The sequence below is a fragment of the Psittacula echo genome (genome assembly GCF_963264785.1).
Source record: "Psittacula echo genome assembly, chromosome: 11".
NCBI classification, from domain to species: domain Eukaryota; kingdom Metazoa; phylum Chordata; class Aves; order Psittaciformes; family Psittacidae; genus Psittacula; species Psittacula echo.
This window is the reverse complement of record NC_137746.1, coordinates 348,385-375,353: the sequence shown is the minus strand read 5'-3', so window position 1 is coordinate 375,353 and position 26,969 is coordinate 348,385. Positions and strand designations below refer to the sequence as shown.

Genomic DNA, 26,969 nt, shown 5'->3' with positions numbered 1-26,969 from the left:
ATGATCCCCCTTTACATACTGAAAGGCCACAGTATGGTCTCCCCCAAGCCTTCTGTCTCCCAAGTCAAACCGTGCCAGCTGTCTCAGCTTTTCTTGACAGGAGAGGTGCTGCAGCTCTCTCATAATTTCTGTAGATCTGCTGTAGACCTGCTTGAATAGGTCCATGTCTGTCTTGTACTGGGCATCCTGAGCTGGACAGATGCAGGACTCTAGGTGGGATGGGGTAGAGTGGAATAGACTAGAGAGGAAAAATCACCTCCGTTGACCTTCTGGCCATGCTTCTTTTGATGCAACCCAGCTTTCTGGGCTGCAAGCGTACACTGCCAGCTCCTGTCCAACTTCTTACCCACCAGTACCCCCAGGTTGTTTTCTGCAGGGCTGATCTCAATCCATTCATCCCCCCAGTATATATTGATATTGAGGATTGTCCCAACCCAGGTGTGGGACCTGGCCTAGCTGAGACTATAGTCGCTGGTTCAAAGTTGCCTCATTGCTCTTATCATTGAACCCTATATAGAATAATAGGAGCAGATGATAATCTGTAGGATTTGCCAGGCTTGACAGCCTCTCAGTGACATCGTGAAGCTGGTGGTAGCAGTTATCCACACTATCCAGAGACAAGTGTCTTGTTATAGCATGTGATCTTAAAGATACTTAGCAGTAACACTGGGGGAAGAAAAAAACCCCAAACCATTCATCTGAATAGATCTTATAGTTAAGGCCTTGGTTTTAGATTTCTGTACATGTGATACTGAAGACTTTAACTTTATTCCTAGCACTTTACAATATTGGAGACATGGTTCATGCAGCACGAGGCAAATGGGGTATTAAAGCCAATTGTCCGTGTATTAACCGGCAGAACAAATCAGTATTGAGACCGGCTGTCACTAATGGAATATCACAGGTATGTAATTTGAGCCTGAAATGCCTTGTTTGACATTTACATTTTTAAGATCTATTAAAATGTTAGATCTTTTAGAATAATCCATTGTGAAACACAAACTTTTAACTTCTCCGCATGTAGTCTGAGTGGTTTAGCTTAGCAAAAATCTTCTGGGGTATTTTTTGGAGATGTGTGCTGCAACATTTTTTACCAAGTGGATATTTGGGCTAATGCCCTTATGTAAAAGTTGGGTAGGAAGCCATTCATGTTGATACTGTATCTTAAACCAAACCACCAAGTAGTTTGCAATGTATGCATTTATTTTGTTATGGTTCGTGAATTTTGTGCTGAATCTACAGCAATTCTGTTACTGTTCACACCAAAAGTTACCCTATAAAAAAAGAAATCAAAAAGCCTGGGCTTATGTTAAAAGACAACTAAAAGATGGCGTGGTAAGAATTCACACGACAAGGTCTAATGTACATGGAGAAGAAGCTCCTGTACTCTGCTGCTATGTAAGCATAAAGGAATTCTACTGTGTGCTTAAAGCAAATGATCAAATAAAATCAACAAACAAAATCCAATGCATTAGATAACTAAAATGTCTCCCAAGCTGAACTCTTCCCTTTATTCAACATTTAGCAGTTGTTTATATCTTTGTTTTAGCTTCCGACTGTAAATCCTAGTGCATCAGTCTCTGGAAATGAGAACACCTTTTCTACTGGAGCAGGGACAGCAGGAGTGGGGCAACTAGAAACTGACACCGTTCCAAAATCTGAAGCAACTGATAATAGGATAGAAGAATCTGCAAAAGCAGAGACATTACCAAACAGTAACACTGGTGAAATAAAGACTAACAGACCACTTTGTCCAGAAACAGCTCCATCGTCAGCCTTACACTGGCTTGCTGATCTAGCCACGCAAAAAGCAAAAGAAGAAACAAAAGGTGAGCAGAAGACATACCCTCTGGTGTTGGAATTAGAAGATACTGTTTGGTTGCTATTGTTTGTGAGAGTGCTTAGCCCTAAATAGAAAAGAACAAGATGATATTTTTCTCCCTTTGCCTCTTAGAACCAGTTTCTTTTACAGGTTTAGAAATACTCAAAGCTGGAAAGAAGATGGTACAGCTGAAGATAAACATACTGTCTTGTCACTCCTGGTTTATTTCATTGCCAGTTTTTGTATTTATTTTCTAAGTAATAAGCAGCTGGTATGTGATGTAATCAATTTCAGATGCAACTTTGTCACTTCATTGAAGTAAATAAAGTTGTTTTGTGTGCTGTGTGAAGAGTGTATTTCCAAAGAATTAAGCGTGCAATTGGAAGGTCAGAATGAAAGCTTAGATCTTCTTTAATATTCAGTAGTATCAGTGTGATTCTCAATAAGAAGTAAGTGTTTACAAAATACACCTCCCAGTTGTCAAGAGGTAGCACAACTAACACAGGATTTATTCCTGTCCATGTGTCTAGCAGGAACTACTTTATATGTCAGTGTTAAATGTTCATGACTCTAGTTTTTTAGGGCTTAGTCACTAATATTTTGACCACAGTTAAAATATAAAATATTTCATATTGAAACATCAGTTCAGAAAGTAAAGGAAATGTTTATTTGATTGAGTCTATTACAGAGTTGTGGTTTGTTGTGTATCAAAGGCACTCACATCCACTGTGCTATTCAAAACATTCACAGTACACGGAGGGTAAAATTTATCTGAAGTATATGATGACTGTGAATCATTTTGAGATGCCTCATTCACTGTTACAGTGATAATTTACCTTTTCCACAAGTTTCTGTCAATACCCTATGTAATGCAAGAGCAAATAACTCCAGAGAACTTTTTAGTCATTTGAACTTTGTCTTTTTTTTTTTTCCCCCTGATGTTGCTATTTACCTTGCAGAATCAGGATCACTGAGGTCAGTGCTTAACAAAGAATCCCATTCACCCTTTGGATTGGATTCCTTCAACTCCACTACAAAGGTTTCCCCACTAACTCCAAAGCTGTTTAATAGCCTGTTGTTGGGCCCTGTGACATCTAGCAATAAAGCCGAAGGCTCCAGCCTCAGAGATCTGCTGCACACAGGGCCAGGAAAGCTTCCTCAGGTCCCATTAGACACAGGAGTCCCCTTTCCTCCAGTCTTTTCTGCAGCTTCTACGGTAAGTAATTTTGTATTCCTTTGATATCTGTTCTGTGGAAGATTTCATGATGTTCTAAATGTTTTTATAGTATCTTATTTTTAAATGTTGAAACAAATGCAATGTCTCAACAAAACTGACCACACCACAAAGACACAAAAAATTTTGATGTGAATTGTTAGTTAGTGGTTTGGTTTACTACTGCTGTGGAGAAGCTATTCCTTGCAAGAGACCAAAAAGGTGAGTTAAATATAGTCTTTAAATTGTTTAACTGATAATCAGCATCCCTATAAAAGCTCGCTTTAAATTCCACATCTTTAAAAATGTTGCAAGAGCATGCCACAGAAAAAGACAAAAATCTATGAGCAAACCAGTTCTGTAGAAACACTTGTTTGTACTTGAAAGGCATTTAAGATAGAAATCAAATTTAAAGTGTAGTTGCTATTTTTGGGTTCTTATTCTGGGTACTTTGGTTCTCTTTAATCCATTCTGGAGGAAATAACCTTAAAAAAACCCTGAACAAATCAATGATTATTGAAATGGGTAAAAGCATTTTGTTTGAGAAGAATAGATTCTGTGGAATTTATCAAGCTTAACTCTTCCTGGAGAATACTTTCTCCAGCCGCTTAGGTGGGTAGGATGAGGAAGATGATGAAATGGTTTGTCTCATAGCAGATTTTTTTTTTCCCCTCTGTGTCAGGCTGGAAGGATGGAACCTTAAGAACAGTTCAGAGAATCCTAGAATCCCAGGTTGGAAGGGACCTCGAGGATTATCTGGTCCAACCTTTCTTGGCAAAGCAGGACTTAGACTAGGTGTCCTAGCCTTCTGTCCAGCTGAATCTTCACAGTGCCCAGTATTGGGGAGTCCATCACTTCTGGGGAGATTGTTCTGGTGGCTGATAGTTCTCATTGTGGAACATTTTCTTCTTGTGTCCAATCAGAATCTCCCCAGGAGTAACTTCTTGTGCTCATTACGCCTCATCTTTTCCATGTGAATACTAAAGAGGGAGTCTCTGTTGTCTTTGTAGCTACCCTTTAAATACTGAAACGTGTTCCTGTTGTTTGATTTTGGTAGAGGGAACTGTACAGGAAAATACGTCACTGCTAAAGGAAAGTGAATTCAATACCACTTCTACCCCTTCTCATCACTGAGTTCAGGCAAAGAAATGTTGATCACTTGTTTAATAGCAAGTTACTCCTTCAAGGCTTGAAAGGGCCTGTCTCAACTTGTATCCTTGTCCCACCAACTCCATGCATTCTCTTACCACACTGAATCAGATCTGTTGTGTAATGTCTTTTTTCACCTTCTTGACTTCTGGTCTTCACAGACTAATGTAGATTTGAAAGAACTTGAGGGTAACTCTGGTCCAGCCCCCTGCTTGAATGCCTAGATGCTTTATGTAGAATGAACATAACATCCCTGAGAAGCAACAGTTGTGTTGGTCAAATTGAGAGGAATAATAGATGGCTGTTTATGAAAAGCATCATCTTGATGTTTCTGGAGCACTGGCATTCTGCTGTGAAGAGTAGTTAGCATTGACTGTAATTATTAAACTGGATATTATCTATTTCATGGCCTCTGTAGAATCGGTGTAGAGGCACATTTTTAAGACCATTGTAAGCAGATGATTTTATGCTCTAGTCTTACTTGGAAACAAATAAAATCCCAAGCAGCAGTACAGGCTGGGGTCTAACTGGCAGCAATGTAGCCCCTCTGAGACTAGCCTAGAGGACAGCAAGCTGAACATGAGCCAGCATTCTGTCTGTGTGCAATGCCTGTGAAGGCAAATGGTCCTGGGCTGCAGTAGGAGGCATACATCTGGAGCACATCAAGGAATGTGATTATTCCACTCAACACTTGTTAGGCCACACCTGGGACACTGTTTCCAGTTTTGCTTTCCCCAGTTGAAGAATGGCACTGAAAAAACAGAAGGGTCCAGTGGAGGGCCATGAAGGATGTTTAAATCATTGAAGAGTTTCACACATGAAGAAAAGTTGAAGAAACTGATTTTCTTCATCTTAGAGAAAAGAATGCTTTGGGGATCTGATCGATCTTCTATCTAAAAGGTAGTTGTAGAGATCACGGAGGTGCTCCTTTCACAAGGATGTGTGGTAATGAGGCAAGAGGCTGTAGACACAGGTTGTTTCAGGGGAAATTCTATCTGGATATAAGAAAAAATTCTCACTTTACATTCAAATATTGAAATAGGCTACCCAGAGAAGTGATGTAATCTCCTTCCTTGAGATATTAGGTTTGGCTTCACCTAGCCCAGGGTAACAACCTGATGTCAGCAGACAGTTACGCTGAATAATCTGTGTCTTCCTTCTGACCTGGAATGAATATCTTCAGTTATGAATAGTGTTATGTTTAAATTCATAGCTCTGTATATGGTAAATTTTCTGCCTATTGATCTTTATTTTTAAAGAAGATGGCAAAATTGTTCCAGTATTAGTTCTTCACTGTTTCCATTCACTCAGCTTCCAGCCCCTGTTGTTTTTGTGGGGTTTTTTATGTGTGGGTTTGGTTTGGGGTGTGGGGGTTTTTTTTGTTTGGTTTGGTTTTTTGGATGTGGGTTTTTTGGTGTTGTTTTGTTTGTTTGTTTTTGTTGGTTTGTTTGTTTGTTTTTGAGGGGTGTTCGGGTTTTTTGGCTAAAGTAAGAAGTTCTTTGCTGCCAGAAATCTATCACACCTTTACCCCCTCCCATAGATGTCTTGTGAATAATGATCATGTTAGTGTCTATCTTCTGTTCAATATATGAAGTATATTTGGTGTCTTAAGTATCTTGCTATAGGCATGAGTCTTCTACTTTTTTTTAAGTTAAGAACATGATTTAAGATTGTGTCATTAACCTCTTCTGAATTTTAAACATGCCTTGAGGTGTTTTAAATGTCCTCTGAGGAGCATGTATGCCAGAATAAGAGAGGCTGTCTACTAATGTTTCTGTTAACGTTGCACATAGAGGAAGCACTTTCTCCTCTCTGTCAGTGGTTATTTAGTGTTTGTATACTCAGCAACTTATCTGTGCCAGAGTTGAATTCACTTTCTTAGAACTTAAGTTTTCTGTTCCATGATTGTTCCCTGAATATTTTTTCTAGGCACTCTGTAGCAGGTTATTTTAAATTTTACTGTTATAAAGTAGGGCCATAGCTGTTTCAGTTGTTACTAGATACATGCCTACCTCTGAGCTGATTTGATTAGTTAGATGTTTTTTTGACAGCAAGATGTCCATGACTAAAATCTGAATGACAGCAGATACGTGTCAGTATGTATGCTGTTTTAAGACTAAACTTACCTCTCGATTTACATCTTCTAGGGGGCCAAAGGTAAAGCCAGCCTGCCTAACTTCTTAGACCATATCATTGCTTCTGTGGTGGAAAATAAGAAGACGTCTGATGCTGCAAAACGAGCTAGTAATTTAGCTGACACACAGAGAGAGGTGAAGGAAATGGTAATGGGCTTAAATGTGCTGGATCCACACACTTCCCACTCTTGGCTGTGTGATGGTAGACTCCTTTGCCTTCATGATCCTAGCAACAAAAACAACTGGAAGATCTTCAGGGAGTGCTGGAAACAAGGCCAGGTGGGTGATGACAGCCAACTCTTACTGCTTATAAATACCCTGTTATAAATTTTAACCTGTACCTTGGTTATTGACAACTCCATTCAAACTTCGGCTAATTGCTCTTGAGTGAATATGATGAAGATTTTGACTGCAGCACTGTAAGCAGGACTCAGCAGCCCTGTCCACTCCATGCTTTTACTCACTCGAGCCCGTGTGCTCTTGCCCAGTGAGTTTTTCTAAGCTTGCCAGTATGAGGATGTTTGCTGTGACAGCCTTTTTGTTTCTGATATGGTTTGTGCTGAACCTGCTCTATTTCAGCCCAGTAGCAAATCCACTATGCTTTCCTGTATGATCCTAGTATCTACCCCATACTTGATGCTTTATAGCCTGAGGGGAAGGAACAGCTTCCAGCTGCAGCATGTACAAGAATAAAAGTGCTATATCTAGTAATTTCTGCTGAAATTTTGAGTGTACTTGATGCTGTGTCTCATCCTGAGCCTACAGTCTGTGTGAACCCAAGTATTATTTTGAACTCAGCATTTCATATATTGAGCACTCCTCTGTCTGGATTGTCTGAGAAGTCATCAGCTGGTTAGGCTTTCAGTCAAGAGACTCGACCTTAGGCCTGCTGCTAGCATTGTCACTTTTTCAGATTTCAGTATGTAGTGCTGCAGCTTAGGTTTCTCTAGAAAGGTCTGATCAGACAAGCTGAATCTCAGCCATATCTCTAATAGAATATGATGTCCATTCGATCAAACTCTGTTCTTGGTTCTGTGGCTACCTCTGATGCCATTACCTTCACTGACTATTAAGAATTGAGACCATTGGTGCTAAACAGTTAACATCCTGTTTTCTGGATCAAGTCTTTTGTTGGCTCTTCTGTTGTTATGCTAATATTCTTGGCGATCACATGTACTTATTTGTGGTTGTGGACTGCTGAGCTGTGGTGGAGGAAATGATCAGGCTGCATGTTTCTGTTTTGGCACTCAAAGTCCATTCCTGCCAGAAGCAGATTACTTTTCAATTAAGTTTAGCATGTCCTGTGGAACTGTACGTTCTTTGGGTCCCCTGGGCACAAGCATAAGTAACGTGTAGCCATAAGAACTGCAGAAAGGACTGTGGCACCATCAACCACAGAATTACTGGTTTCTTTATCTGACTGCCCTAGCCAGCTCCTTATAGGTGGAAGAGGCTACTGTGCAGCACACCCTTGATTCTCGACACTGAGTTGAAAAACTTAGCTCAGTGCTGGTGTTGCTGCTTTCCCCTGATGCAGTGGTGACCTGAGATTTTTGCAGTGCACAAAGGTCTCTTCTCTTTTTTTTTTTTTTTTTTTTTTTTTTTTTAAATTTTTTTTTATTATTATTTATTTTCCCTCTCTCCTGGCTTCCCCTTCCACCCCTTCTTTTTTAAAAACCCTGTTGAATATTTTTGGTTTATAAAGGATTTCAAGTTATTATTTTGCAGTGCTGTCGTGTAAGTCATCCACCTGACTTAGCAAAGAGCTCCTTAGTTTCTGTTCAGCATACTCTGATAATTTTCTCTACCCTCTCTATCGGCAAGTAGTCATGTCTCTGAGGAGGATCCTAAATCTTTTGCTCATACTTAAAAAAGACATGCTTATCTGTTTCTCTGCAGATGAGGCTGGTTAGTCACTGTGTGCAAGTTGCTGCACATGGCTTTGGGGTTCTTGTCTATTAAAGAGTCCTGAGAGACTACTTGTGGAGTCCAGAGATGAGACTACCAATCTACTGTCAGATGTGTAGCTTGCAGTGTGCATTGCCTTCCAAGTTCTGGCTACAACTGTCATGCTCATGTACTATTTTGACCCTCTATTTTAGGCTTCACCCCAAGATATGCTATTGATGCTTTTGGATGACATTATCATTCAGAGGACCCCTTGTATAGTAGCAGACTATTTTCTCCCTGTAGTCTGAGAGCAGATTTGGCAGGAAATGTCTGCCAACCAAGTCAGCTATTCTTTTGTCTTGCAACCTTAGCTGTGTTCTCACTTAGAGAGAACACTTTCTTCCACGAGAAATTCTCTGCTTAGTAGCTGGAAGGGTTCTACTAGGTTAAGTAGTTCGGGTGGTTTTTTTTCCTTATGTTCAATGGGTTGAGTAAATACAGCAGGGATCAAAATTTGTCATTATTTTCTTGGACTGAAGACTAATTTATCTGTTAGCCTTAATGTCTACCTGGCAGCAGTTTCTGTCCTTCCTGTGAAAGGTACTGTTATTTTACTCCTCATCCATGATCCTAGGTTTTTGTAGAATATGATTAAAACCTTTCCATTGCCTGAATGCTACAGTTCCTGCTGGTATCAAGGAATATATTTAAACTTGGGATCAGTGTGTCTTCCCTTGTGATCTTGGGGAGGTTTGCTGCTTATCAGGGCCTTACCATGGGACATAGTGGAAAGACTGCCAAAGCTTGTCTGTCTCTCAGATGTTTATCCTCTGTTGCTGTTCCATATTGGTATGAACAATAGTACCAGTCCAGTAGCTGAATAGTATCAAGAATGACTGTATGGCTCTGGGAGAAATGGTCATGGAGCCCAGGTGGTTTTCTTAATCCTGGCAGTGAGTAGGTAGAAGAGGTTGGCCAGTCCCGCATGCCAACCGTTGTTTGTGCAGCTAGTTTCAACAACAGGGATTTTGGGAACCTCTTTGAGGATTGAGGTCTGCATGGAGGAGATGGGATCCATCAGAGTATTTTAGCCAACAGGCTGTCCAGTGTGATTAGGAGAGCTGTAAGTCAGGAACAATAACGGAGGGAGAGTATGACCAGTGATCAAGACAGTAATTAGTTGATTGAGTTGACAAGCAAGCAGTGTGAATGTGAGATACCTCATACTCAAGAAAATGGGGATGAAAGATCTCCACCTCAAGCATATGCACAATACGGAACTGTGTACCTCACAGCATTATGAGGAAAGTTCTTGTAATGTTTCTTGGAAATCAGCATGACTAGGTGTCTTTCTGAAGTGCCTGCACACTAATGCATGTGATACAAGGAACAAACAGGAGGAATTAGTGTACATTTGCACAGCCACAATCTCACCTATATGATTGAGAAGTGGGGTGGCTTGTGCAACTGTAGTCTGGCAAGAGATAGATAGAGGTTGTTCAAGAAGGACAGTTCAGGTATGACAGGCTGGGACAGTGAGGAGGGAGCACTGCTGTTTATGTGAGCGAGCAGATGGAATGCATGAAGCTGTAGGAGCAGATTATGAGCCATTGAGAGCGTACCGGCCTGGATTAGAGAGCAGACTAATGCTGGCAACGTTGTGGCGAGTATCTGCTACATACCACCTGATCAAGGAAAAGCAGTAAAGCCTTCAGACATCCAGACGAAGTCTGATGTTCACATTATCTAGGCCTCATGAGGCCACCCTGGTTCCTCCTGGAGGAGCAACACAACAGGTCACAAGCACTCCTGAAAGTGCATTGATGATGATGTCCTGATGGAGCTGTCCAGGAGCCAGCAAAAGAAGTGCACTCTGCAGGACGTTGTGCTTACCCACGAGGAAGAACTGATTGTTGATATGAAGATAAGGGGCAGCTTTGGCTGAAGTGATTATCACATGGAAGGGGTTGGCTCAAGATCCTGAGAGGAGGGAGCAAAGCAAAAGTCAAGATCACAAGTCTGGACTTCAGGAGCGCAGACTTTCACCTCTTCAGATATCTGCTTGCAAGAATCCCATAGGATATGGTCCTGAAGAGGGGCTTAGGCATGCTGGTTGAATCATGCTTAACCTGCTGTACAGCCTTCTGTGATGAGACTGCTGGCTTGGTGAATGAGGGGAGAGCACTGTTTTTTTATCTTAACTGTAAGTAAGGCTTTTGACACTGTTATAATGTCATCAGACAAACTGATGAAGTATGGATAGTGTAGTGAATTTAAAACTGACTGAATCGCTATGCTCAGAGGGCTGTGATCACAGTCACAATTGGTTTGCCCTAGGGGTTTAGTACTGGGTTGAGTACTATTTAACATCCTTGTTAACGACCTAGATGCAACAGAGTTCATGCATCCTTAACAAGTTTATAGGCAATACACAACTGGGAGGAATGGCTGATACACCATATGGTTGTGCTGTTATTCAGAGGTACCTGGACAGGCTGGAAAATTGGACCGAGAAGAATCTCACAATGTTCAGCAAGGGAAAATGTAAAGTTCTGAACCTCCACCTGCAGCAGTACATGATGGGGAGTGACTAGCGAGGAAGTAGCTTTGCCTGGGAAGTACCTTGGGGTCCCAGTGGACAAGGAGGTGGCCATGAGCTAAGAATGTGTCCTCTCAACAAAGAAGGGCAGCAGTATTAGGAAGAACATTATCACTATGTCAGGGGAAGCAATCCTTCCTCTCCTGTCTACTTGACACTGGGGGACACCACACCTGGAGTACTGTGTCCAGTTCTGGGCTCCCCAGTACAAGAAAGACAAGGACTTAATGGAGAAAGTCTAACAAAGGGCCACAAAGATGATTAAGGGACTGGCGCATCTTTCATATGAAGAGAGGCTGGGAGAGTGTTCAACCTGGAGAAGAGAAGGCTTGTGGGGAAGAAATCATATCAATGTGTATAAATACCTGATGAGAGGAAATGAGAAAGAGGGAGCAGTGCTGACTGACACTTGCATGACATGTCATGCATTCCAGCTGCTCCCTCACATAAATGGCAGTGCTCCCTCCTTGCTTTCCTGGCCTGTCATACTTGAACTGTCATTCCTGAACAGCCTGTACCTATCCCTTGCCAGACTACAAGAGGCAACGGGCACAAACTAAAACCTGGGAAGTTCAACATAAACACAAAGAAAACACTAGTTTGTGGGTGTTCTCTTCCAACTTAAATGTTTCTGTGGTTCTGTGGAAGCTTTCTGCCTTTTTTACCTGAAGTTGACAGGACTACAGTAACAACCCCTTCTTGTTCTCTTAAATCGCACTCTTCTAGAGGTGAGGTTTCATTGCTGCTTTTTAGAAGTTAAGGGCTATGTTTTGTTGCATTTGAAAACCAAGGCTATTTCTGTTATCCCCAAAGTTGTGGGGTTTCCTCCATTCATTTTTGAATGAGTAGTTTGTCCTCACTTAGAGACTAAAATGGGTAGTAGTCCTGTTAAAGGCCATTGGGCAATCCAGATGAAGCAGTGGATAGTTGCTGGAGTGTTTTTAAACAACTTTCAAGTTGCTCATCTATAGCTCTGTAGGTAATCTTTGCCTAATTTGCTGATACTACTAGACTGTCTAGGGGCATCTGTGCTCATGGTTGTACTGAGCTATTCATATGAATGAAGCCAAGATATACCTTCAGGTCATTGTTACTGTATAGGGCACAGCTTGCATTAGCATTTGAACATAAGTAGCAGTTACTAACCTTAGAATTCTTTACATGGCATAGTCCATGTGCAAGTTCATACACTCTTCTGTCTTGTAACTCTCTCTAGAGATTGCAGGGTGACAGGAACTGACCAAGGTCTTGGCCAATGTTGGGAAGATTGTCTGGTATACCTTTTCCTAGTATTGTTAGTTTAGCCTTGAGCATTAGGAGGGAGAGGCCACTCAAATCATGGTGTGGAATATATATATATATATATATGGTTAGCCTAAACATCTTAAAACGCTGTTTGCTGAGTGAACAGCCACTTTTTTGCTACTTGGCTTTGTCGTAGGGAGTTAATGATGATCCATGATTTACATAAAGAGTGAAATTGTTTAAAAAAAGTCCTATCAGAGTAAGAAAATTTCATATGAGAAGGCTTTTCTACAAATGCTGTTTCTAGTGGTAGTTGCATTTGTGCATAAAAAGGAGAGGTAGCAGGACTCAACACCCAGTGTACTTCCACAGGTGGATTGTGCTGGCTCCCAGACCCCTGCCCAGCTGTTCTCTCTCTTTTCCCTTCTCAACAGGACAGGGGGAAAAAATGAGGTGGAAAAGTTTGTGTGTTGAGATAAGACAGGGAGATCACTTAGTGATTGCTGTCACAGGCAAACCAGATTCAACTTGTGAGAAAATAATTTAATTTATTGCCAATTAAAAATAGAGTAGGATGGTGGGGAGCAACGACAAAGCTAAAAATGCCCTACCCCCAGCCACTCCTCTTTCATCTTTCATCCCTGACTCTTCTACCCACTCCCCCCTCGGAGCGGCTCAGGGAGGATGGACAGTAATGGGGCTTGTGGTCAGTTCATAACACTTCACCTCTGCTGCTCCTTCCTCCTCATACTTTTGCCCTGCTCCAGTGTGGAGTCCTTCCTTCATCCTTCATGAACTGCTCAAGCATCGGTCCTCTCCATGGGCTGCAGTCTTTCAGGAACAGACTGTTCCAGTGTGGGTCCCTAATGGGCCCCAGTTTCTGCCAGAAAACTTGCTCCTGCATGGGCTTCTTTCTTAAGGGCTGCAGCTCCTACCAGAAGCCTGCTCCAGTGTGGGCCATCCATGGGTGGCAGCTTGCTTGAGAACATCTTCTGCTGCAGTGTGAGGTCCTCCGTGGGCTGCAGTGGATATCTGCTCCACCATGATCCTCCACAGGCTGCAGTGTGGCAACCTGCTTTCCCAGTGGTCTCCTCCACAGGCTGCAGGCACCTCTTCCCTCTCTTCCTTCACTGACCTGGGTGTCTGCAGGGTTGTTCCAGTTCCTTCCCCCAGCAGCTGCAGAGCATTTTTTACCCTTTCCTATTATCACAGAGGTGCTACCAGTGTCAGTTATGGGCTGAGCTTTGGCCAGCAATGGGGCTGTTGGAGCCAGATGAAACCATCTGTGTCCAGCTATGAGAAGCTCCCAGCCTCATCTCACAAAGCCCACTTCTGCTGCCAGCACATTGCTGTGTAGACCCAATACACTTGCCTTAAAGCTTGTAAGTCTAATACAGTACCCCTTCTAAGGCAATTGCACATGGCCTGGAACTGAAGTTTGCTTTGACTCTGGTTATTTGTTTGTTGCACAAAACCCAAACATAGATGGAAATAGATTTCTGGTGTCTTCTGTATGATGGTAGACAGGAGTCTCAGCTCTTAAAGTTTGGCTGCATGTGTAAGAAATTTGGTTATGGTGGAGTAAGCATTCATCTTTGTATTCTCAGCCCGTGCTGGTATCTGGTGTCCATAAGAAGTTGAAGTCAGAGCTTTGGAAACCAGAAGCTTTCAGCCTGGAATTTGGAGATCAAGATGTAGATTTGGTGAACTGCAGGAACTGTGCCATAATTTCAGACGTGAAAGTGCGTGACTTCTGGGATGGCTTTGAGATAATACCTAGTAAGTAATACCTATGACTGACTAGTTTAACTGAGTAGTCTGTCTTACTACCTCCACCTCCTCCTTTTCCACCTATTTTCTTAAAAAATAAAAAATAACAACAAAATCCAAATATCTATTAGCATCATCCAAAGAAGCAATTGCTCCTCAGGTGTCGCACACACTAGATAATACTTTAATGGTGAAGATTAGGGCAGGGCTGCCCTAGAAAACTTCATCTGTACTATAGTGTGTTGGTGTTTGGTACTTTCATGTGTCAAAAGATGATCAACTTAATGGGAAACTACTTTGTATTTTGGTGGGTTTTTTGGGTTTTTTTACTTTGTGAAATTAGTCACCAGTTACCGTTACTAAGACAATAATTTGACTCCCCTTACTCCTTCCAACCTCAACTTTTATTGTAAAACTAAAGGGAACCTGCAAACTTAACACAGACTGAAGCTTTTGGTGCTAAAACTCAGACTTGGTGGAATTCATCAACTAAGTAAACTTGACATTGAATATTATTTTGCAGTAGATCATGTATGAGTACAAATACAAGTGTATATGTACTATAAATAGCAATGCTGTATGTGTATCTCATGTGATAACACATTACTTAATGCTTGAGCAGTTCTTCAGGAAAACCTTCTGTCAAGTATGGATGTGGAAGCTAACCAGTTAAAATTCCTGGGGATATAACTGTTCAGATTAAAGAGCTTCTGAAAAGGAGTTCTCTGTTTTAGATTGTATATACCTAGATCAGAGTGGGTTTATAGTTACAGATGTTAGAGTTGTAATGGTTCATTGCAATGTTGCTGATTTTAGTGTTGTGAATAAAGCGTTCTCTGTATTTATTGCTTGTGCACATAGCAGAAATGGTGACTTAATAGAATGCCTGTTCATAGCAAACAAAAGGATAGTTTTGTAGACCAAGAATATTCCCTTCCCTAGTAATTTTTCAGTAAAAGAGCTCTCAACTTTTAACATGTTTTCATATGATTCCAAGTACAGAGTCTTACTTTTTGTACCGTTAAATTTCGTACTGTTTCCATTATTGCTGAGAAATAAATGACCTAGAAGGAACTAATGGGCTGGTCTTTCTGTGTGTTAATGGTAATTGTGAAAATTCACAAACTCTTTATTGTTGTGCTAGGGTCATTCATGAAAATAGTAAATTTGTATGGGTCAAGTTATCTTTGAGAAATGTTATTTGTTGTTTGTCTCCAGACAGATGATGCTCCTTTCAACAAAATTAGTTGCTGTGTTTCATTTAGACAATACTATTTCCATACTTCATATGAGAAGTTAGTGATCAAGGTTGGAAACCTGATCACTTTCGCTGGTTTCTTTTAAATATTTTTTATTTAGTGTTTTTCAACCATGTGCAATCCTCAGTTTTGAGGAGCATTATCTGCTACCAGTCCAAAAATTTCACAAACTTAATTTATATGAAAAATTTGCAAATTATATAATGACACTGACTTCTCTGCATTACATGAGTTTGAGATTTCTCAGATATGTGGCTGGTTCCCACACACTTGCATTAAGTTATTGAAGACGTGTAGAACAGCCACTGAATTCGGAGGTGGTATTGAGATAATCCATTATTCTATATAATATTTTAGTTTTAATCTTGTGCAGTTTACTTTCAATATCTTTGGGTTCTAAGTGGACTTCTAGCAGGTGTTTTTGTTTTGAGCCTTCTTAGATCTGCTTTTCTTTGCTAATGAGATGTTTTCTGGACTTTGTCTGATTTTGTGTGATTTGTCAGATCTGTTTGTTTTCTTCCAGATAGCTCTTTACTCTGTCCTTTCTGAATAACCTTCCTTCAAGTTTCTTCTTCATGTTTGGAACAAAGATCCTTGCTGAGTTCAAAATCTTGACTACAGGAAGTTCTGAAACAGCTTTAAAGTCAAGTCTAAATTCTATCTAAAATCCATAGCTCATCAAAATTTTTGTTTACATCAGTCAGTTTGGTTTGCATATCTGCAGTTCTTAATTCCTTTTAAGTTCAATAAAATAATATATTGCAGACTAAGGCTGTCTTCTGTAGCCTGTTGATGTGAGTCACAGGTCTCCAAGTCCTAGTTTCTTAGATATGCTTTCTCTTTTGGTGCTGTGAGCAGCTCTGCTAGGTCTAGGTAAGATAAGTTGTTTTTTGTTTGGCTGACAATCCTTGGTAAAGTAGTAATTAATGAAAGATACTACTTTCTGGGGAATGGGGGATTGAAGGTGTCAGACTGCAGTCAGTAACACCCCATTTTCCAACTGATAGCTTCATGCAGAGTTGTGAAGAATCTGGTATAGAGTGAACTTTGTTTCTCTCAGAATGTTATGCTGAGCCTTCTAGGCTGTTCCACGCACCAATTCCACATACACTGTCTTAGCCATTATTAACATTTGAGGCAAACCAGCAGTTGATGTGTTCAGTGCTGTCGTATTGTACATCCACTGTTGTGTATGTAATGTCATCTTTCTGTGCTACTAGCTTTATCTGTGACCAGTCAGGACTCACATTCTGCTCTTGAAGTGAAGAATAAATGTTTGAATTCAGCACCCTGCTAATTAGAGTGCCTCCAGCAAAAAAAGAATTGAAAAAACTAAAGGCTGTCTTTCTCATTAGCTGCCCGCCGTGTAGCTTTTTTGAGTGTAGCGTACCCTGGTTTCTTGCTTTATACTGAGATTAGGGTTGATTTCAGAGCATGAAACTTAATTTTACAGAAGTGCCAGTCCTCTTGAAATGAAAGATAAAACTCCTTTAGACTTTGGTAAAAGTAGTAAGGTAGAATGCGTTGGAAAGGCTTGTTTTCAAAGCTGAATAAAATGTATTCTGGAACTTAGCAGCTGTGCAAGATCTGTTAAATTTTTACTGTACGTAGTGATATATATGTATAGATATAAAAAATTATTAAACTGTTGTTCAGGCATACTATCATAATGCTTGGAAGCCCAAAGAAAAATCAAGATTGATTTTGCTGCAGTGTGAGAGGTGTTGGTACAATAGACTTAGTGCTTAAACAAGGCAGTGGGCTTGGTAAAAAGATACTACATGAAGAAATCTTAATTTGTTTCTTGCAGAACGGCTACGGTCAGAGGATGGTCAACCAATGGTACTAAAGTTAAAGGACTGGCCTCCGGGGGAGGACTTTAGAGATATGATGCCTACAAGGTAAGAAAACGTTAGTATCAATACCTACAAGAGCTGCTGTAGGCAATGTAGGAGGAAAACATGCCTTCGTTCTCTTTTTGCTTTCTAGGTTTGAGGACTTGATGGAAAACCTTCCTCTTCCTGAATATACCAAGAGGGATGGCAGACTTAATTTGGCTTCTAGGCTACCAAGCTACTTTGTCCGTCCTGACTTGGGCCCCAAAATGTACAATGCATATGGTATGTGAGAATAGTTCTGTAGATGTTGATTTTTGTGTCTCTTTGTTATAGTCTTCATTGTACTTAGGGCATGTACAAGGCTGTGGCATTAATCAGAACTCAGTGCTTATTCTAGAGCACACTATCATAATTTCTTTTTTAATTGGTCCTGTGATCGATTGCTCTGCTAGTCTTCTCTGTCAGATGTGCCCTTTTTTGCCGTGTGGTTTCCAATAGATGTGCATATGATAAGTTTGTAAACTACAGGGTTCAAGGAGAAATTAATGTATTTTGACATAAATTGATACACGAGATGAAAATTAGCTGGTTTCTGGGCACTTCAGTCTGTGTGTTCACGTTTCTGACCAGGGCTGTAATTTTTTTAATCCATGTCTAACAACACAGACCACAGACAGCATGCAAGACAAAACTCTCCCCATGTTCAGCTACCTGAGTTGTATAGTTTTGTCTTCTTAAGACTATAATTATATAGTAGGTAAATAGCATACAAATGGAGGAAACTTTTGTCTGGACACATACCCTGCATGTGGCTGTGAAGCATTAAACTTTCAACTGATTGTTAATGTAGCAGAGTGTAGAGGATATATTAACAGTTAATATCAACTTGAATTATTTCAGTTCTGAATGTACGGTCTTTGAGGTCACAGTCAAAAGCAGGTTTTGGAGGCTTTTAAAAGAAATTATTGTTCCAGGAGATTGATTTGGAAGAACATACTTTTGCAACTTTAGGGTAAGATAAATAACATTTAAAGCAGTTGCTCTTCATATATACTGAAAAATGTCAAATGATAAGGAAAGAGTTGCAGCCATCTTGCAAGGCAATTATGTGGTAACAAATTTACCCTAATGTAACTTCCGCAGTTCTCTTAGAATATTGATGAGGCAGGGTTGCAGGGTTTTGTAAGGTTTTGCATTCCAATTATTGATATATCTACACTAACAACTCGCCTCAGCTCATTAAAGCTTTTGCAGTTCTGAGGAAGCGTTTGTGGAGTTACACTGGGGGGGGTTAGCAGTATGACATCACAAATAAAAGTTAAAAAAAATAGGGGGTTGTAAACTTAGGCAAATTTTGCTTATTCAGTATTCAGCAGTGTTTGATGTTTTGATTTACTTGACATGTAAGTTGAGTGAAGAAGGCTGTACACCAAGTGGCTTATAATGTCATTGAGGAATATACAGGAGTGTGGCAAGACGCAAGGTATCAGTCATGGCTAACTTGGCTGTGTTTTGCTAGTTGCTGGCAATGGAAGGAGTAGTTGCATTTTGTTGAATTTTTTGCATAGAATGTAACCCTTTACTACTTAATCCTTCTTAGATGTATAGGTCTTGGAACAAAGAGAAAAAAAAATATTACACTTTGTTTACTTTCAAGTTAAAAGAAAAACTTAGCTAGGTCTGTCTTCAAAAACAGTTTTGTATCATTTTGCTCTTAGCTGCTTTAGAGAGAAAATAAAGGGTGGACCTAGACATAAACCCAGCAATTCTATCTATGTTGAATAAGAGTAACTTTTGTAGCATATTAAATGTATTTTGGTTGTAATTATATAGCTTTGTTTTCTGAGTGTGGGATGGAAAAAAGTTCTCAACAGTTTCTTTCATGTGCTTAGCATTTTAAAGCAATAAGATATAAGAATTGTGGCTGAAGCTTGGTTCTTAAAGTGATATTCAGTTACCTAAACAAAAGGACTGTTTACAGAAATAAACTGTGAAGAAATCTTATTCCCTTCAACAGGCTTTGTGTGTAAAGGAGCCTTAAATACTGACCAATTTTTATATATAAATACATGAACTGTTTAACATAAGACCTACCACTGATGTTGTATTTGTATTTCCCAGCATACTCTGTGTGACTTACACCACTAGCAAATAATTAAGGAATGACGCTTCTTTAATTACATCCTGCTGCATCTGCCAAAGCATATTTTTGAGGTGGAGGTTATAAGGGTCATTACTTGAGGTCAATAACTAACCTATCTTTTGTGAATTTGTCTGGCCTGGTTTTTTTTTTTTTTCAACCCATATATTATGTTTATCCATGTTTGTATTTCAGTTGTGCTTTCTTAAAGTTCATGTTTAGACAGACTGGCTAAATTAGCTACTGTTTCTGGTTGGTTGTGGTGGGTACTGTACAGTGAATTGAGTTCCTGTCCCCAGAAGCTTGTATTTTAAATAGAAAAGAGATAAATACAATGGTGATCATAAAACATAACCAGAAGTCTTGTGGTCATAATCACATTCTTGTGTGTTGATATGAAGATTTTTTCTATTTTTTTTCCCATGGACTGCGAACTGGCTGAAGGACAGAAGCCAGAGAGTTGTGGTCAATGGGGCGGAGTCTAGTTAGAGACCGGTATCTAGTGGAGTGCCTCAGGGGTCAGTGCTGGGGCCAGTATTATTCAATATCTTCATCAATGACCTGGATGAGGGAATTGAGTGTACTATCAGCAAGTTTGCTGATGACACTAAGCTGGGAGGAGTGGCTGACACACCAGAAGGCTGTGCCGCCATCCAGCGACCTGGACAGGCTGGAGAGTTGGGCTGTGAAAAATGTGATGAAATATAACAAGGGGAAGTGTACAGTGTTACATCTGGGTAGGAACAACCCCAGGTTCCAGTATAGGTTGGGGAACGACCTGTTAGAGAGCAGTGTAGGAGAGAGGGACCTGGGGGTCCTGGTTGACAGGAGGATGACCATGAGCCAGCACTGTGCCCTTGTGGCCAGGAAGGCAAATGGCATCCTGGGGTGTATTAGAAGGGGGGTGGTTAGTAGGTCAAGAGAGGTCCTCCTTCCCCTCTACTCTGCCCTGGTGAGACCACATCTGGAATATTGTGTCCAGTTCTGGTTCCCTCAGTTCAAGAAGGACAGGGACCTGCTGGAGAGAGTCCAGCGCAGGGCAACTAAGATGATTAAGGGAGTGGAGCATCTCCCTTATGAGGAAAGGCTGAGGGAGCTGGGTCTCTTTAGTTTGGAAAAGAGGAAACTGAGGGGTGACGTCATTAATGTTTATAAATACATAAAGGGTGAGTGTCACGAGGATGGAGCCAGGCTCTTCTCGGTGACAACCAATGGTAAGACAAGGGGCAGTGGGCTCAAACTGGAACACAAGAGGTTCCACTTAAATTTGAGAAGAAACTTCTTCTCAGTGAGGGTAACGGAACACTGGAACAGGCTGCCCAGGGAGGTTGTGGAGTCTCCTCTGGAGACATTCAAAACTCGCCTGGACGCCTTCCTGTGTAACTTCATCTAGGTGTTCCTGCTCTGGCAGGGGGATTGGACTAGATGATCTTTTGAGGTCCCTTCCAATTCCTAATATTCTGTGATTCTGTGATTCTGTTACATGCTAGAGGAGATGGTAAAGTAAAAAGAGAGAGCTATTAAAGGGTCAGGTGAGAAGGTGAAAGAATTAAGCAGTAAACATTTGAAATCTTTCTTGGTTGTTTATAACCACTTGAGAGGTGTAAGATCATTCAATGTAGAAAGGTATAATAAGCATTTGAGAGTCTGCAGCTGTTTTTCCATAGTTTTCATCTGAATTGTTAATGATGAATTGGACAGTAAGTGCTGTGAATTCAACTGATCATACAGATTTTGTAGCTGAGTATGAGAAAATAACCTGCTGGAGGTTTATACTTACAGCAGTCTAGTGACTTGCTGCATGCAGTATGATGCTAATGCCACTTAAAGCAGTTGGGGTTTCTCTTGTACTTCCAAGCAAAAGAAAACAGTGCCAAAGAATGCCTACTAACTTTGTGTTATGAAAGCTATGAGTCAGTACTACAGACTGTATAAATGACCCTCAGAGAGACAAAATTGTAAGGTACAAGTTCAGGCTTTGTTTCGAAAATGCTTTTCTCATGGCTTGGGTGAACTACATTTGCTACTTCTGTTTCCTGCAAAATAAAAATACTAGTTATCAGTAAACTTTTTACTTAAGCCACACATGACATGAGTATAACTACTTTAGGTGCCCTTTGACATTGGTTTCTGCTCTTACTGCTGTCTAAACTGTCTAGATTTAGCATTCTAGAAAGATCTTAAAGCCAGGTTATATTTCTGTAAGAGCTTAAATAGAATTTGATTTTATTTTACACTCTATTATAGGCTTAATTACTGCAGAAGACAGACGAGTTGGTACCACAAACCTGCACTTGGATGTGTCTGATGCTGTTAATGTCATGGTGTACGTTGGGATTCCCATTGGGGAAGGGACCCATGATGATGGTAATGTTTGATGAAAGCTGTTTTGTGTCTGTTAAAAATTAGTTGTGTGTGTGAGAAAGCAGACTGTACCTTTTATCATTTGTCATATCTATGATATAGAATACATATACACAAGGCAGTTTGCTATGACTGCAGCGCATATTTAAAGGTGCAGTAATGCTTCATTGGTTTCCAACTCTGGACACAGAAGAATTGTGCTAGAAATTTGGTATCTCCCTGAAGAAAGGAGGAAGACTCTTGTATTTGAATAGTTGCAGTTAGTTCAGTTTGAATTCATGACTAAGCTTTGTGATTAGCTATCAATTGATACATTTCCTGAATTTAGTTAAAAGAAAGCTTGATGTGCTTAGAAAGGGCACTGGATGATGCAGCAGTTGCAGTAGCAGTGTGACTGGATTTAGTGGCTCAAAATATTCTTTCCTCTTCTGTATGTCAGAAATCAGAAGCTTTGTAATCATATCTCTTTAATGTGGATTCCTCTTTCAGAGGTTCTGAAAACAATTGATGAGGGAGATGCTGACGATGTAACAAAGCAGCGAATCCATGAAGGAAGAGAGAAACCCGGAGCATTGTGGCATATCTATGCTGCCAAGGATGCTGAAAAGATACGGGAACTTCTCCGGAAGGTATGTCGATTACAAAGGAGGTTTGAGCTGACAGGATCCCTTGACTAGCTTGCTTACAACAGCTGAATAATACAAATTGCTATCAACATCAAATGCATAGCTATTCTAATGCTGTCTTTGAGGACATTAATAGTTATTACATTCCCAAGTTCTCAGCCTAGTCTATAATCTTCATACTAATGCACATGTTGCTAGTTAAGACCTAAATGAACTTAAGGAAAGTAGTGTCCTATCTTGAAATAGTTTGTTTGTTATGTTTTTTGGTACAGAGCTTTTTGTGAGCCAGCAATGTCAAGGTGCTGTGTCATGGTTTCCCTCCCACCCCCACCCCATATCTTGGCCCTAGGTTGGAGAAGAACAAGGCCAAGAAAACCCCCCAGATCATGACCCCATTCATGACCAAAGTTGGTACTTGGACCAGACCTTACGCAAGCGACTCTATGATGAGTATGGTGTACAGGGCTGGGCAATAGTGCAGTTCCTTGGAGACGCTGTATTCATTCCTGCAGGTGCTCCCCATCAGGTCAGTATGCCAGCTTTAGGACATTTGACAAATAGAATTTAATTTGAGGTATAGCAGACCTGTGACTTAAAAATAACTGTTAGATAATACAGCTGACTTAGGTTCCTTTTCTATGTATGCAGTTCTTACAGGAACTATTTTAATTGGATTTTAGTAATTATATTACTAAAAATTCTTTAAATACCTGAGTTATGTGTACAGTATTGTGATGGAATCAAAAAAAACCCAAACAAACGAAAAAAAACCAAAACCAAGTAGGGTGAATGGTGGTAAAACATTTCTGTGCAGTGAAACTTCAGCCAAGGGAACAGAATTCCAAAAAGTGTGGAGGACAGCAGAGAACTTGTTTTAGGGAACACTGGTGTATGTGGGAGAATAGGGACCATGTGAGAGATGTCATGTATTTTGTTCTGGTTTTACTATTCAACACAGTTCTGTGTGATCAAATAGGCTTCAGTTCTTGTTTCTGACAAGTAAATGTGGAAGAATCTAACTAAGTGGTAGTGGGGTTTGGGATTTGGTTTTGTTTGGGGGGGGGGAGTGGTGAGAGGGAAGGAGGGGTTTTTATGGTTCATTCAATCGTGATGTATCGATCATGTGATCTGGATATTTTTTTAGGTCCATAATTTGTACAGCTGCATTAAAGTGGCAGAAGATTTTGTATCTCCAGAACATGTGAAACACTGCTTCCGTCTGACCCAGGAGTTTAGGCACCTGTCTAATACTCATACAAACCATGAGGATAAACTGCAGGTAATGATTTTATGACAGTGTCACTAAATATATCCTGTGTTCTGCCAGCTTTGTTCAGTACTAGAACATGTGGCTAGTGATATAAGAAAAAGTAGCAACTTTCTGTAACTTTGGAGGTTCTCATTTAATGAGTATTTAAAAACTAATAAATGCATCAATGTCTACAGTGTTACATAAACAAAAATGAGTAAAGCTTTTGGATTTCCAGAGAACTTTCCCCCTGTTGGACTAACACGTGTCAGCGTGAACAAGTTTTTAAATGGCAGATCCTGAATGACCAGGAAGTCTGCTTATTTTGAAGAGAGATGTTTATTTGACCTTGTATTTGTCTCTCTATTGCCTAAAGAAAAACTGCTCTGAAAGCAAAGGTTTGCTTATTTAAATTATGGATATGGTTTAGTGGTGGACTTGGCAGTGTTAGGTTTATGGTTGAATTCGATGATCGTAAAGGTCTCTTCCAACATTACTGATTCTGATTCCCAAATGGGAAAATTAGATGTGTTTTGAAGAAGTGTGACTGCTTAAACAAATAGTTATGCACAGAACATACTATGCACTGAAGCAGTACATTGTAAGACAGTAAGCTCTACAGAGAGAAGACCAGGGCAGACATTTTTGTATTTTGCCTGTGTATACTTCTGAAAAATTAGTATCTGTTTAGTTTGTGTTTTTTGGTGTCAGCATTTTTTGTGTATTGGTAATCTCATGCGTGTAAAATGAAGGATGGTGGAGATCTGCAGAATTGCTGTTCTTGCAAAAGTGAGTACTCAGTATACAGCTGTTCTCCAGTGTGTCACCCAAGAATGTCAGAACTTAATCATGTTAATTATTCCAAACAATTCAGTGAAAAAATGCTATAAATTTCTATATGGATTTGCACAGGATTTTAAAGGAAAGCAGAAGTAGGATCAACTCTCACTGTGGGGATCCAGCTTCTAACACTGTACCTCTTCAGCTGTAGTTATGCAGATGTGGAAGCGTTTCTGTAAATGAAGTTTGGAAATGACTGATGGTTCTTGTTAAAAAAAAAAAAAAAAAAAGTAACTGCTGGCAAAGTGAAACTTGGTACTTCTGTGAACAGGGATACTGGCTGTGGTTGTGCCTCACGCAAACTTTATGGCTTTCCTTTGTCATTTTTAATTTATATTTTAATAATACTTTTATACACATCTGTCTCTATATGTATATAAATATATTAAAAAAACCCCCAGAAATAATAACTGTCACATAAATGATAGAAAAGACTGAGATCGTATGTACATCAGGAAAAACTGATGGTGCTTGACAGCTGGTTGAGCAAATGCAATGAAGCTGCTCACTTGGGCTTGAAGCTTTTCTGTTAAGTACCAAGAAACTGAATTCAATTTCTGAAAAGTGAGAAACAAAGATAGAGCTGTGATTGTTCAATAGTGAAGCGTGGAACACGTTGCTGGGAGTACCAGAGATTTTTCACCTTGTCTTTCTGAAAGATGCACAAATTACAAACATTTCTAGCCTCCATACAAAGACAACGGAATGATTTGTTGCATCATCTTAATTTACATAGGGTTAAAACATATTGTTTTCTTGCTCCTTTGGGGTTTGATTCATGTGAATCTGAGTGACTTGGATCACAAGGACTTTTCAAAATGAACTCTTACATGTGACTTCATAGTGTACTTCCTCCTCGCTCTCATAAAAGAGAGACTTGAAAATCACATGAGTAAATGTACGTTGCTGAATACTCAGAAAATGATTTGTTAATATCAGCGCAGTTGTGTAAAATACTTGCTGTCTGTGACAGTTAAATTTGTGCTGTTAATATCCTGAAGCAGTGATAGTATATACTTTGAATATTCTTGCTAACTCTTATGGATTCAGCTGTCCAAGTTGATTGTGGATATATAAGTCTCTCCTTGTTACTCTGTAGATACGGATTTTTTTTTCTTTCCTGTTACAGGTGAAGAACATTATCTACCATGCAGTGAAAGATGCTGTTGGCACACTGAAAGCTCATGAATCCAAGCTAGCTAGATCGTAGGAATTTCTAATTCCAAATGCCCTGTGAACTAAGCCTTTTGCTCACAGTACATACAGGGACTGCACATGACTGCCTCCGCAGGTGCAGGGGCTTCTCACCAAGAGCTGGTGTGGTCAGAATTACACACACTCTTCAGCCACCGTTTTCTACGCTGCCTCAACACTCAAGGTCTAATGGAAGGTTGCGCTATTACATGCAGAATTCCAGATTCTAGTGAAAGGTGCCATGTCCCTTTCCTGTGGCCTTTTGCAAATTGGAAGAACATGGAAACCACTTGGTGCATATTACGGTTAGAAATGGTATAAAGAGTGTGGATGGTTTTTTTCCTCATGCCTAGTTACAACTCCACTAAGTTAGAAGAAATGTGCTGGAGGGGGTTGTCCTACTGCAGACTTATTTGATAACTGCTGAAGGAGTGTGACCAAGAGTAGCCCAACTGCAGAAATTTAAGCAATCTTCCCATGTGAGATACAGGCCAAGGAAAAGAATAAAATTATTCTCTGCACTCCCGTTCTTGTAGCCGTTTCTCTGTACACTGTAGTGTTGCAGAAATAAAGGGAGAACCCACTTTTTTTTCCCCATGAGACTCCAGAAATAAGAGAATTGTGTATTTAGTGAAAAACTAGGTTTGTAGTGAAACAGTTAATATTTCATGAAAGTAGATATTTTTAGTATTTTTAAAGTACCACACTGTTCCTGGATTTTTAAGGAAAGGCGCGTTACATTTAGTCTTCCTTACAATAAAATCAAGAACTGATTTTTAGAAAGCAGTCCAAAATAGCACAAAACCAGCCAAAGGAGAGTGGATAGAAATCGACACCCCACCTCCCTTGCCCATATTCCTCACCCGTCTTCCCCCCTCTCCCTATGACACTTTGCTTCCTCAGAATGAGAAGTAAGAAGGAGTATAAACTCTGTTCTCATGTGGAGATGTTGTACATCTCTCCCTGCACTGGTAACTGCAGGCAATAGTTCACCCAATACCAGTGCTAATTGAAAACATCTATCCTTTCCAAAGTGAAGGAGAAGTTAACTTTCAGTGTCAACTTTGTCCAGAACTATTTTAAGTAAAATGTTCCTGCTTGATAGAGCTGTATTCAGAATTTACTAATGTCAGCATTGATGCAATGGATTTCATTGTCCGGGTACACGGAGAAATGTATCTACCTTATATCCAGCTGTACTGTAGTGCCACCCGCAGGCCTGTTAATATGTTCACGGTTATTTCATTTTTTAAAAAATAAAGTCATTTACTGTAACAGCCTGAGCAGTTTCTTTCAGACTTTTACCCTCATCTTCCTGCTCTGAGTTTGTGTCAGCCTTTGCTAATGTCAGCTGCCTGTTAACTTCTTGCCCTGTGTCTGACCAGAAGGCTTGGGTGTTCTACACCTCATGGCCCGCATATATGCTGGGATCATACCAAGGTACCTGTAGAATTTGGTTCTCTGAGGTAGTTTGGGTGGAGGATCTATCTTATCATCTCTTGTGCTGTGCTCCCCATCTCTCATTGTCTTCCTAACAGGCTGGGGTTCAGAGCTGCCCTCTCTACTGGAGGTACAGATGGGGTGGTAAAGGTTCACTGGTTTCTGACCTTGGAGTTGTGATGTCAGCAGCAGTTCT

General features: G+C 40.2%; 1 protein-coding gene across 6 annotated transcripts in view; it reads left to right on the top strand.

Moving 5' to 3' along the window:
• The window catches only part of KDM3B (lysine demethylase 3B), a 59,574-nt gene extending 32,966 nt beyond the window's left edge, over window positions 1-26,608 (top strand). For 5 of the 6 annotated variants that reach the window (XM_080627381.1, XM_080627380.1, XM_080627379.1 and 2 more), the window contains 12 exons: window positions 777-904; window positions 1,550-1,829; window positions 2,782-3,038; window positions 6,332-6,598; window positions 13,661-13,832; window positions 16,893-16,983; window positions 17,072-17,202; window positions 21,308-21,427; window positions 21,914-22,053; window positions 22,400-22,576; window positions 23,195-23,329; window positions 25,269-26,608. In XM_080627381.1, coding sequence (XP_080483507.1) covers window positions 777-904; window positions 1,550-1,829; window positions 2,782-3,038; window positions 6,332-6,598; window positions 13,661-13,832; window positions 16,893-16,983; window positions 17,072-17,202; window positions 21,308-21,427; window positions 21,914-22,053; window positions 22,400-22,576; window positions 23,195-23,329; window positions 25,269-25,349 — 1,979 coding nt within the window. In that variant the 3' untranslated portion in view covers window positions 25,350-26,608. Of the gene's footprint in view, window positions 1-776; window positions 905-1,549; window positions 1,830-2,781; window positions 3,039-6,331; window positions 6,599-13,660; window positions 13,833-16,892; window positions 16,984-17,071; window positions 17,203-21,307; window positions 21,428-21,913; window positions 22,054-22,322; window positions 22,577-23,194; window positions 23,330-25,268 lie in introns of those variants that run through there. The other variant, XM_080627382.1, reaches the window with a different exon arrangement.
• The last annotated feature ends 361 nt before the right edge of the window (window positions 26,609-26,969 follow it).